The sequence below is a fragment of the Miniopterus schreibersii genome (genome assembly GCF_964146895.1).
Source record: "Miniopterus schreibersii genome assembly, chromosome: 20".
NCBI classification, from domain to species: Eukaryota; Metazoa; Chordata; class Mammalia; order Chiroptera; family Miniopteridae; genus Miniopterus; species Miniopterus schreibersii.
In genome coordinates this window covers 12,782,738-12,795,751 of record NC_138122.1, presented here as the reverse complement: position 1 = coordinate 12,795,751, position 13,014 = coordinate 12,782,738, and the positions used below count along the sequence as shown (strand labels likewise).

At 47.8% G+C, this 13,014-nt stretch overlaps 1 protein-coding gene across 2 annotated transcripts in view; it reads left to right on the top strand.

Moving 5' to 3' along the window:
• Window positions 1-4,436: 4,436 nt before the first annotated feature.
• The window catches only part of KLHL22 (kelch like family member 22), a 28,779-nt gene continuing 20,201 nt past the window's right edge, over window positions 4,437-13,014 (top strand). For both annotated transcript variants that reach the window (XM_081122543.1, XM_081122542.1), the window contains exons 1-2: window positions 4,437-4,500; window positions 9,277-9,542. In XM_081122543.1, coding sequence (XP_080978669.1) covers window positions 9,316-9,542 — 227 coding nt within the window. In that variant the 5' untranslated portion in view covers window positions 4,437-4,500; window positions 9,277-9,315. The remainder of the gene's footprint in view (window positions 4,501-9,276; window positions 9,543-13,014) is intronic.

Sequence of the window (13,014 nt, the reverse complement as noted above, 5' to 3'; positions counted from 1 at the left end):
TTGCTGCGACCAATAAATTCTTGCTTTCTTTTCTACACTTTGTCTCTTTTTTTAAAAAATTTATCTTTATTGATTTCAGAGAGAGGAAGAGAGAAAGTTGAAACATCAGTGATGAGAGTCATTAATTGGCTGCCTCCTGCACACCCCCAACTGGGGATTGAGTCCACAACCCAGGCATGTGCCCTGACTGGGAATCGAACCGCGATCTCCTGGATCATGGGTCGATGCTCAACTGCTGAGCCACACCTGGCCAGGCTGTACACTCTGTCTCTTGATTGAAATCTTTCCCTCAAGAAGACAAGAACCTAGGTCTTCTCATTGTCTCCCTGGTAACACAAACAGATGTTAGACTTCAGAAGACTATAGTCCTCTGAAGGCCTGAGTGGGGTTGGAGTATCTGCTTCCAAGGCAGCTCCCTCAAGGTTGACAAGTTGGTGCTGGTTTTGACACAGATCTCGGTTCCATGGAGTCCTCTCTTCATGGTTGCTTTAGTGTCTTCATGACACGGTGGCTCACTTCCTGCAGACTGAGCAAGACAGAAGCTCCAATGCTTTTTATGATCTGGCCTTGAAAGATCACATGCTTTTGCCCTGGCCAGTGTGGCTCAGTTGGTTGGGCATTGTCCCATTCACTGAAGGGTCACCAGTTCAATTCCCAGTCAGGGCACATGCTCAGGTTGCAGGTTCTTCCCTGGTCGAGGGGTGTGTGTGAGGCAGCCGATCCATGATGTTTCTCTCTCTCATCAGTGTTTCTCCCTCTTCCTTTCTCTCTCTAAAAATCAATAAAAACATATTTTAAAAAAGAAAAATCACATGCTTTTACTTCTGCCTCATTCTGTTCCTTCGAAGGCAGTCACCAAGTCCAGCCCACATTCAAGGGGAGGAAGATGGGCCTTTACCTTTTGAAGGTAGGAGAGTCAAAGAATTTGCAGACATATTTTGAAAGCACTATGTGCTCCAAGTTGGCTGTTCCGTTTTATATTCCCATCAGCAATGTACATACATTCCCGCCCTCCCCACCCAACACTTGGTCTCATCCTACTTTATATTTTGTCACGCTGATGTTGGCAGACTCTCTTCTTTACCAAACTTCAGTCTTCTCTGAGCCCTCTTCTTTTTTTAAATTTTTTATTGATTTGAGAGAGAGATCAATTTGTTGTTCCACTTATTTATGCATTCATTGGTTGATTCTTGTATGTGTCCTGACTGGGGATTAAACCAGAAATCTTGGCATATTGGGACCATGCTCTAACCAACTAAGCTACCCGGCCATGGTTGAGTCCTCCTCTTGACTAGGCCTCAGCCTTGGTCCCTGTCTGGTCTCTGACCTGCGTAGGCCAGTCTTAGCAAATAATTCTGCTAAGTCAATTTAGGGAGAATCCTCTACCTTTGATGTCTCATCTTAGTAATTTTACATCCACTGACTCCTTCACTCTGCTCCTTGGTTGTAAATCCCCAACTGTCTTGGTTATATTCAGAGTTGAACCCAATCTCTCTCCCCTATTGACATACCCCTATTGCAATAGTCTTTCTGAACAGTCTTCCTTACTGTTTTAACAAGTGTCAAAATAATTTTTTTCAAACGATATGTGAAAATGTGGTATATCATTTGCATTTTCAGATTATTAACGAGATTGAATTCAACTTCTTTTGTTTTCAGCCACTGGGACTTCCTCTTCTGGGAGTTTCTAGTAAGTATCCTTTACCATTTTTCTGGCTGGTTGATTTTGTAATTATTGATGCTTAGAAATTCCTTATATATTCTGGATAACAATCTTTTGCCTCTTTCACATGTTGCAAATATATTCACTGATATATTTTGTTATTTGCATTTCTTTTACTTTCACTGATATTGATGATTCTCTCAGATATTTGTTCTCATTTGAGTATTATCTATTCCTGTCTATTTCCATGTTATTATTGGGCTCTTAATATCTTTTCTTATTGTTTTGTATGAATTTTTTGTATACTAAGACTACTTACCATTTGTTGTCAATTTTGTTGCAAAATTGTTTTGCAACAGTTGTTTCTTGTTTGTTTGGGATGGCTGTGATCAAATTGTTTTGCAGACAAGTGTGTTTATCTTTTCCTTTGAGATATCTGCCATTGGGTTGAGGCCTTGAAAGTCTACCACTATACCTTTTGCCTGTCTCAGTGCTTTTTATTTCTATTCCAATTCCCTTGACCTGTTTTTACTTAGTACCTTATTGAGTGCCAGGCCTGTTCTAGGTGTTGGGAATATAGCTATGAAGGAGCAGATGAAGTTTGTGCCCTTGGGGAATGGGAACACACCCATGGGAGGACTCCAGATTATCCTGTACATGGCAGCTTCTGAGGCTTCAGCCTAACTTGCTACTCCCCTCCTCTGAAACATTCCAGTGGAGGTATATTTTGAGATGATGCTCCCTCTAGTTCAGAGAAGACCAGGGAATGTCCTCTCCCCTCAGTCCTGGCCAGGCCAGCACCCCACTTTCTTCTGGCCTCCTCCCCTTCCCTCATCATTGCTCTTTCCACCCACTAGCTCCTCCCTCCTAACCTGAAGGTGCTCTCTCCTCAAACTGTAGTCCCATCTGTCCACATCTCAGAGGCCAGACCTATCCCTGCAGTCTTTCTCTCCTCACCTCCTTTTACACCAGGCACAGTAGGCTGGTTTCCACTACTCCAAGGAAAGGGCTCCTGTGAACACATCAAAAGCCTCCCTGTTGCAGATCTAGGGACTTTGCCTCCTCTACCCTCTCGGGCCACCCTCACACCACACCCCTTTGGGCCTTTGAGATTGCTCCTCTCATTCCTTCTCTGGGTTCCCACTCTCTGGGTGACCCCTGGAAAACCAGTGTGCCTCTTGCTCTGCCCTCAACCTACTCTTCTTTCCCCCATGCTTGTTTTGGCTTGGTGCATCACCTTCAGCTAAACCACTTGGTATGCCCATAACCTCACCTCTAGCCTGATTCCCCCAGAAAGGCCCTCAGTTGGACATTGGCAGACTCCTTACCCTGCCTGGGGCCAAGGTGGGCCTTGTCTTCCCCTAAATCTGCCCTTCATACAGCCTCCTTGTGACTGGGGTAGTCCTACTGTCTCCCTCCATTTCTTGTGCTCATCCTTCCTCATCCATCACTCATGTGTACTGAGGAACCCGCCTCCTTTCCAGATTTCCAACTAGCATTACCCTCTGTCCTCACTCCCTGCTAACCTGAGGCAACAACTTCCCTGCTGCCTCTTGCTCTGCTTCCTCCCACTCTCCAGTCCATGCTCTGCAACCCACAGTGGCACCTGCCTGCCATGGCTGAAGGCAGCCCTCAGGGCCACATCCACTTCCAGAAGGCAGGGTCTGGTCTTCAGACTCAGAAACTCCTGGCAGCCTCTTGATCACTCACTTCCCTGGATCTCACCTCCATGACCTTCCTGACACTGTCTTATTCCTGGAATGCTTTTGCTGCTCCCCAAGTCCTCATCTATTACACAACCAGGGGTGGGGGGGGGGTCACCTTTACCAGAAAGCCTTCACAGAAGCCCACTCCCATTGGGAACCTCTGCTCCCAGAGGCTGATCCTACTCTTCTGCCCTGTCTGGAGCCCCAGGTAGCTCTCTGGACTCAGCCAGGACAGTGCTTCTCTTTCATTTATTGTCTTCCTCTTCTACATTACCCTCTACTTCTCTTTTTTAACCATGGGCCATCTGGCAAGAGTAGGAAATCCTGACCCCATCTATCTGGACATGCCCATTACGGATGAACTTCGGAGGATGGGATCCTCTTGCAGTTAAGGCAGAGAAAAATGAGTGTCAATAGCTTCCAGGCAGACTGCTGGGGCCAGGCCTTTGGGCTGGGAAATGGATTTAGCCCAGAATCTCAGTAAACAGGAAAACACCTGTTCGCACTGGCTGCATTTTTTGCCTCTCCTTAACATCCAGCAGAGAGCAGGCGACCAGCAATCACAGTGGACTTTAGGGGACCCGGAGGGAGGAAGGGAGGGAATAAGTGAGGGAGGGGAGTAGGAAGGGGAAAAGGGAGGGAAGGAGAGAAAGAACGAATGTGTCAGAGAGAGAGGGAACGAAGGAGGGAACGGGGAGAGAACGAAGGAGTGAATGAGAGAAGGGAATGAATAAGGAAGGAAGAAATGGGAAAGGAGGGAGAGAATAAGGGAGACAGGGAACGAGGGTCGGAGGGAGGAAACGAGGGAGCGACCGCGGAAGGGAGGAGGAAATGGATTTGCCGGGTAAGACCCTCGCCTAAAGGCATTCGTTCAGCCCAGCTGTGTGCCCGGAGCTGTGCCCCTCGCGGAAGGGCGGCTGCGGGTGGCACCCCTCCCGTCGTCTGGAACCTGAGCGAACACCCCCTCCCGGCGCTGCCCCCTACGACGCCCGCCTCCCAGAGTCTCGGTCTTCGCCAGCCCCGCGCCTGCGCGCCGCGACCACGTGATGCAGCCCAAGCCCCCGCCCCGCGGCCGCAAGCCCGCCAGCCCCCGCCTCCCGCGAGTGCGGCCTCGGCTTAACGCGGCTCCAGGTGAGCTGCGAGGCGTGAGCCGGGCGGACTGGGCGGCAGGGAGCGCGGGCGCCGGAGGGGCTGGGCACCAGGCGAGGAACCCGGGCGAGCAGCGCGGGGGACCCGGCGACGCGGGGGCGGACGTGGACGGGAGGCGCGGGGGCGGCGGCCTGAGGAGAGCCCGGGGCCTGACGTGGCCGGGACACGGCAGGCGGGACCCCCGGGGGCGGCGGGGCGGTGAGGTGGCGCTCGCTGCGGTCCGGGGCCTCCGCGCCGCAGTCGAGTCCTCGGGCCTCCTGGCCCCCCTGCCGGCCCTGTTACCCGCAGCGGGTCCGAGCACGGCCTTCCCTGCAGCGACCCTCGGCCCTGCGCGGGCGGGTCCAGCAACAGGCGGGGGTGGGGGGGAGGGTTCCGGGCTGGGCAGCCACCACCTGGTGTGACCTTGGACTTCGGCCTGCGAGCCTCAGTTTCTTCAGCCGCGCTCCTGGGCCGAGGGTCGGGGTTCCCCGGGTCTGCAGGCGAGGGAGCCCAGCCTCGCCAGCTCGCGCGGATTCCTGAAAGAAGCCAGAGATCGCGCTGTCAGTGCAAAATCTAAAATCTCCTTTCCTGGAGCGGGGGCCGACACTTATCTCTGTTTCCAATCCTGGGCGGGCCGGAGCTTCGGAGCCGCCACCACCTCCTGCGGCTCCTCCCCGGGGCCTCACCCGCGCTGGGCCTCCGTGGGGCCGGGCGGAGGCCGCAGGCTTGGCGCGCCGAGATGCTCCAACTCTGCTCTCTGGGAGACGCGTTACAGAGCACCGCTGAGTCGGCTCCCTTACAAAGGCTGCCCCGTCTGGAAATTAGGACCCACTTCCTCCTCTCCTCTTCCTGAGCTATCCCTTTCCCTCTGTTGCAGACCTGGCTTCATGCTGCCAAAGATTGAAGTTTGTTGAAGGCAGACACTGTTTTGGGACCCAACAGAGGAGTAGGTGCCTGTTCAATAGATAGTTTGAGTTGAAAATTCATCAAAAATGCTTTCATTCTCATTCATGAGTTCATGAAAATTTGTTTTATGCCCTTCAGTTTGTACCTACTTGGGACATAAAGCTTCCTGTTCTGTAGTCTCCAAACAGCACAGAATGGAGGGGCCTTGCTCTTGATGACTAGAATGTTATGGGGGCGGAGGAACTTAATCTAGGGAAGGGCTTCATGATAGAGTCACCCCTGTAAAATGAATAGGGGAGGGGAGGGTGCCACCGAATGCGCACCTAAGAACATTATTTCAGAAAAACAGGCATGGGGAAGGACTCACAAAGGATGTACTGCGTTCCACTTAAGTTTTTATGATTTTGTCAATTACCAAAATGTGGGTACACTGAGATTCTGTTTTTCAACTGTTAAGTCAACAAAGATGAAAAAGAAACTATTGGTGAGCTAGACAATGGTTGGAGTCAGGTTCTCATGCTTTTGCTGGTGGGAAAATAAATTGGTACAATCTCTATGGAGGGCAATTTGGCAATATCCGTTAAAATGACATACACTAAAATTAAAATGATTCAGCAGTTCCATATATAGGAAATTTTCCTCAGATAACTGCAGCTTATATGGCACATCTCAGTGATTTTTCAGAACAAAATTGTGTGCAATAACAATTGAAGGAAACCCAGATGTTCAGTAAAATATGGTTGTCCATACAATGGACTATGGGAGGTATATGAAATTATATACCAAAACTAATAAAAGGGGAGGAAATGTAGATTGATAGATTCTCCTATGACTCCATAGGTACACCCGGAAGGGCACTGGGGAAAGAATTGTAGTTTCCTCTGGGAGAGGATGTAGTTGGACTGTATATAGGTGGGAAGGAAATTTAAGTTTCAAAATAATGTACCTTTTTGTGCCTTTTGAATCTGAATCACATGAATGTATTACATATTCAAAAATTTTGAGAATTCAATTATTAAATATTTCACAGTGATAGAAAAAGTACAGAGAATAACATACAAGCTGCTTCTCCCTATCAGATCCTAATATTTTGTCTTGATTTGATTTGATTTGATTTTTTTAAAGGAAGACATTCCCTATTTTCTTCCTGGAGATAATCATGACCCTGAATTCCTATAATGTATCTATATCATTTTATGCCAAACACCTATCTGTAAGAAGTATTGGACAGTATTGTTTTGTGTGTTTTCAAAGTTTTTGTAAAGAAATTGAACTACAGGTATTCTGCAATGTGCTGTTCTTTTTCTGTGTGGCTTTGAGGTTTCTCCACATTGACTGTAGCTTGAGTTCTAGTTTGCTCATTTTCATGGTGGTTTAGTGTTCTGTGAAATCACTGTTAGTGGCAGGGTACAAGGGAAGGAGTGTTTTGAGCCAGATCACTTGGGGAGCCCCAAGTAGGAGGCAGTAGGGAGCCAGCATTTGAGAAGTCAGGTGGCACACTCATGGGGTGTTTTTGGGGAGCTGGGGAGGATGTGACAGTTGGTAGGAAACCGATTGGGATATCACTGCTGCAGTGTGACCCAGAGTGGTGGCTGTGGAGGAGTAAGGAGATGGCCATCTGAGGTGGTGGAATGGCACTAGAGTGTGATAGGTCACAAAGGCTATTCTTGTGTCCTAGACAGGAAAAGAGACCATTGAGACCATGAGATTTCTGACATAGAAGCAGTGGTTGTATCAGTAACAAAACTAAGCCAATTGGGAGGGCTTTTGGCTGGATTAGGAATATAGTTGGAGGTGCGATTGGGAATGCAGGAGAGGTTCTTGGAAAGAGGAGTGGGCTGGGGCAGAAGGGAAGAGGTCAGAAAAAAGGGAATTGCCGTAGGGCAGGGTTTTCAGGCAAGAGGTTGGTTAGCAAGGGGATATGCTTGGCTACACATGAGGGTGGGGAGAAAGGAGTGGGTGGACAGAGGCCTACTGAGGGGCCAGCACAGAGGAGAATTGAGCTTGTTGCATGGGAAGCATGTCCTGGAAGAGGAAGAGGAGGCAATGGGGGGGGGGGGTGTTCCTGAACCCCAGTAGTAAGCAGAGACATCTTTTTGGCAACTTTTGTGGTAGAATCTATGTTCCATTTTCTCAAAAGATATGGCAGGGAATTGGAGAAGAAATGGGAGGGGATAGTGGAGAGCTGGAGGTGGGGAAGGCAGATGTTCAAGGCCCTGTGGCAGGTGGCCCCTCTCCACTGCTGGCTGGCTGTGCTCTGGGGATTGTGAAGCTTGACTATACCATGTGGTGCAGGACTGGCTGCCCTCTGATCTGGAGCATCCGGCAGTCCATGGTCACTTCTGGTTGGTTCGGAGCGCGTGGCCAAAATGTGTTTGCAGTAGGTTTGTTTCACTGATTAGTTTCTGAGCCTCCTATTCAAATCAAACTTTTATTCACTCATATCAGTTTTTTAAAACATACTGACTCAAGTGTTAGAAGGTAACCTTGAATTTAAAACACGATACAGATGATTTTGAATCTCAGAATCTCGGTAAAGAACGCTGGTCTGGACCCTTCCCTGGTTCTCCTGACCACCACTCAGGCTTTTGTTTTGTTTTATTTATCTTGTTATTTAAATATATCTTTCTTGACTTCAGAGAGAGGAAGGGAGAGGGAGAGAGAAACATCAGTGATGAGAGTCATTGATCAGCTGCCTCCTGCACGCCCCCTACTGGAGATTGAGCCCGCAACCTGGGCATGTGCTTTGACTGCTGAGCCACAGCGCAGGCCAAGCTTGTTTTGTTTTAAATAACCACTACCCTTTATTGAGCACTTACTATGTGCCAGGCATTCTGCTAAGGAATTGTACATGTGTTTTATGTAATCCACCTCCATATAATATCTCACTGAGGTAGACGCTATGATTATCCTCATTTTCTAGAGGAGCAATAGGTTCAAAGAGAAGTCACTTATCCGAGGCCACATAGTAAGCAGATTAGAAGAGAGATTGACGTGGCAATAACTACCTTTATGTTCCCAGGATTATGAGAAAAGATAGAGCAATCAGTCACATTAACTATTCTTGGCAAAGATCCCACCTCATTAAAGGTGATATTAGCCACTTTAATGGTCCTGAGACAAATATGGAGAGAGTGCCTCAGTAAAGAACCAAGTGCCTGTTGTAATTTTTATGCATTTATTCTTGCATGGAGAAACCCAGTTTTGCTCTTAGCAGGAGAGAGGAAGAGCTCTTGAGAACCTGGTCTGTGGTGATGCTTTATGTTCATCTTTTACTATTTCCCCTTTTTCAGTTGAGGAACCTGAGAGTCAGCCCGGCCAGGCGTGGCTCAGCGGTTGAGCATTGACCTAGGATCCAGAAGATCTCAGTTCAATTCCCGGTCATGGCACATGCCCTGGTTTCGGGCTTGATCCCCAGTGGGCAGTGTGCAGGAGGCAGCCGATCAATGATTCTTTCATCATTGATGTTTCTATCTCTCTCCCTCTCAGTAAAGACCTTTTTTTTTTTTTTAAAGGAACCTGAGAGTCAGGTTGATTATGCAGAGTGATTCTATGGTAGGGTGGGAGCTTCATTTCAGGTCAGTCTGTCACCAGAACCCTTCTGTTTTACATGGATGCTGAAGGAGATAGAGAGGGATGAAGACTCTTGGCGATAAAGGGACACAGGTCATCATAAAAGGTCCCAAGTTTGGATAAGTGGTGGGAAGGAAGAGGGAATTAGAATTTTTGAGACCACAGGGAAAGCACAGGTAAGCTGGAGGCAGGAACAGGAGCTCAGTGAACAGCAGATGCTACTGGGAGCAGAGCTAGCCAGTTGTACATGGTATGGTGTTGCCTTCCTGGCTCATTCCCCATTCCCTCTTGTCTTGTCAGCTGACGGCCAAGGTGGTGAGGTCTGGTGTGGTGGTCAGAATGGCAGAGGAGCAAGAGTTCACCCAGCTGTGCAAGTTGCCCGCACAGCCCTCACACCCACACTGTGTCAACAACACTTACCGAAGTGCACAGCATTCCCAGGCCCTGCTCCGGGGGCTACTGGCTCTTCGGGACAGTGGCATCCTCTTTGATGTAGTCCTGGTGGTAGAGGGGAGACACATCGAAGCCCATCGCATCCTGCTGGCTGCTTCCTGTGATTACTTCAGGTGAGTTTCATACACATGTTCTTATAAGTAAAATAACAGGTAATCCCGGCTCCACTGGGCAGATGTTTTGGCACTGCCATGAATGGCTGGGAGGGACCAGTCAGTACCTGCCAGGTGCCCCCTTCACCCTGAGCTGCTCTACTGCTTGTTTGGGGACTTGGTCTACAACAGGAGAGAAAGAAGGGGTCTTAGGGTTTGTTTTTCAGCCTTTTGTCTGTCTCTAAGGCATATTCTCTTTTCTTTTGAAGAGGATAAGCTTGGCTTTACTTGTAATATTACACTTTATAAAATGACTTTCCTACTATAAATACAATATTTTGTATAAAATAGATTTTCTTTCTACTTTACTCTGGCTTCCCAACATTTCATTTTGAAAAATTTCAAATCTGTGGGAAAGTTGAAAGAATAGTATTATGAACACCGGAATACCAGTTGTTAACATTTTGCTGTATTTGCTTTCTCTCTGCACATACACACACACATACTTTTTAAAAAGACATTGTGGCACTTTATCTCAGTCTTTCAGTGCCACATCTCTCCCCACTCCCCTCCCCATGGTGTTCTTGTAATACAGGCTGGAAGCTCACACATGAGCCCTGGTCACTTCTCAGGACCTGTGGTCCCTGTGGGCTGATGCTCAACCACTGAGCAATACCAGCCGAGGAGATTCTTTCTTAAGGTGATAAAATATGCCAGAGTCAATCCAAGTACCCACATCTTGTTTCAGGGGTGGGGGTCAGTGCCCCAGCATGGGCATCCCCACTGTTGTGGAAACATTAGGCCCACAATAGCACAGTCCTGGAAATTCCAGAAGACCCATTCAGACTGCCCCAAAAAGTGAGTCAAAGTACCTTGGAGTATGGGAAATCATCCTGAGAGACTGCATGTAGAGTAGAATGTCTAGAAATAACTGTGACGTACGTGTGTCAGGTCTATAGGGGGATGACCTGCAAGACCTCCAAAGAGACCCAGAGGCGAGCTTGATAGAGACAGGCCCACTGTGTCCATTACAGAGATCCCGGGTCTCTCTATGTCAACCTAGATATTTAGTGTGTTGCCAGTAAAAATTCCAAGAGGATTTATTGGGGGAATCGCACAAACTGATTCTAAAGTCCAAATTTAAAACAAGCAATGGCCAGTTTTAGGTTCGATCTCTAGTCAGGGCCCATATAAGAAGCAACCAATGAATGTGCAAATAAGTGGAACAACAAATCCATGCTTCTCTCCCTACCTTCCTCTCTCTCTCCAAAAAAACAAAACAAAACAAGTTAAAACAGTGGTCAGTAAATTGTGGAAAACAAAGGTAATGAAAAGAGACTGGCCCTACCTATATTAATATATATTATAAAGTCAAAAGATTTGAGGTAAAAGTAAGAAATTCAACTCATCCAAAAAAGAGTGCTAAAAATTGACAAGACAGTATCTAATAGAAAATAGGCAAAGAATCTAGACTATTCAGAAGAGAATATAGAAATGGCTCTTAAACATTTGGTGAGATTATCTGTCCCATTGGTTATAAGATTTCTCCCTTGTAAGGTTGGTAACGTATGGGCAGTACTATCAAAGCGAAAATGTATATAAAGCCTTTGTCTCAGCAATTGCTTCAGTAGGAATTAATCCTTGCAGTTACATAAACAAAATGTGGGGATAGGGCTATCCATTGGGTGAAAAAATGGAAGATTGGAAGTAACCCAAGCCCTAGCCTGTTTAGAGCTTAGTGGTTAGAGCTCAGCCTGCAGACTGAAGGGTCCAGGGTTTGATTCCGGCCAAGGGCACCTACATATCGGCTGTAGGCTTGATCCCCAGCCCCTGGTCAGGGCGCGTGAAGCAACCAATGGATGTCCCTCCCTCCCTCCCTACCTCTCTCTTGCTCTCTCTCTCTCTGTCTTCTTCCATTCTCTCTGAAAAGCAGTGGAAAAAATATCCTTCGGTGAAGATTATAAAAAAGGTAACCCAAGTGCACCCCAGCAGGAATGGGTTAAATCAATTATGGTAGCCTTTACAGGGAGAGGGGAAGCACTATGTATAACAATAAGGATCCATTTCCAAGGTGTATTAAGTCAAAACAGTGTAGATATGTGGACTTCCTCTGGTGATAGTGCTGCCCTGGGGAGGGGAACTGATGGCTTGGAGCAGAGGAAGGAGGGAGGCTTTCACCCTTTCATATATTTTAAGTTTTGTACTATGTATATCTATTAATCTAGTTGAAAAATAAACAAACTAAAAATAGCTACTCTATCATCTTCATGTTACTATCATATTTTAGTCCTGATTCCTTCCCTGACCACCAGCCTCTTCTCTCTCAACACCTAATTAACTCTCCACTGGGATGCCTCATGATCACATCACACTGATAGTACCATAATAGGACTCCCACTGTCTTCTCTGACCCTGTTCCTCTCAAGTCCCCATCTGCCCAACTGGCTGCACCATAACCCCAACCAAGGCCTGATTCTTCCTGTGCTCTGCTAGATCCAGTCTGTCAGCATGTTCTCTCCAGTCCTCTCCAGTGTAGTTTAAACTATAGCTCTCTAGCCACGTGGCCCTTGCCAGGCCTGGAGGAACCTTCCCACCTCTCCTCTAGCCCTTCCACTCTGGCCAGTAGCACCTGAATTTGAAGAGTCAGTCAGCTCATGCCATCCTCCTGCATTAAGTTCCTCAACAGTATCTCATTATGCTTGGATTTAAATCCAAACTCTACCCTGTCCTGGGGATAGCAGGACCTCGCCCTGTGACTTATCTCCAGTTCACTTCCTCTTTGCCCTGGCTGCCTTGTGTGCCAAGCTTGTCCTTGCCCGGGGCTTGGGTTTTTATTTCCACCTGGAACACTGTACCCTGGTTGATGAGGTGCTGCCTAGACTCATTTCAGGTCCTCAGAGTGGACCCTCCCTGCCCCCATTGCTCTCCACCTGCTCTACTTTCCCGACCATGCTCTCCTCAATCAGATGCCCTGTTGAGTTCCTTTCCAGCATTCTCACAATCTGAAATACCTTGTTTCTTTCTTTTTTTTTCTTTTCCTTAAGTTGATCTGAGAAGTAGGGAGAGAGAGAGAGAAAACTCCGTGATGAATGAGAATCACCGATCGGCTGCCCCCTGCATGCCCCCTGCTGAGGATCAACCCTGCAACCTGGGCATGTGCCCTGACCAGGACTAGAACCATGACCTCCTGGTTCATGGGTTGACGCTCAACTGCCGAGCCATGCTCGACCAGGCCCATTCATTCATTTTCATAATGTGCTCTGACCTGCTGCTGTGATCCAGGAAGTGTACTTAGTGGATGCAGCAGAAGGAAAGCTAGACATTGTCTCTGCCCCAGGAGACTCATGTGTAATTCTCTGGGGCACATGAAATCGGACACAGGGCAATTTCTAGGATGGTTGCCCAAACTTGGTAAGGAGCTTGTGGATGCCTTTTGTGGTGTGACTCAGTGCTCAGAGTGAGCCAGTGTCCTGTTGCACACTGATGCTGGGTC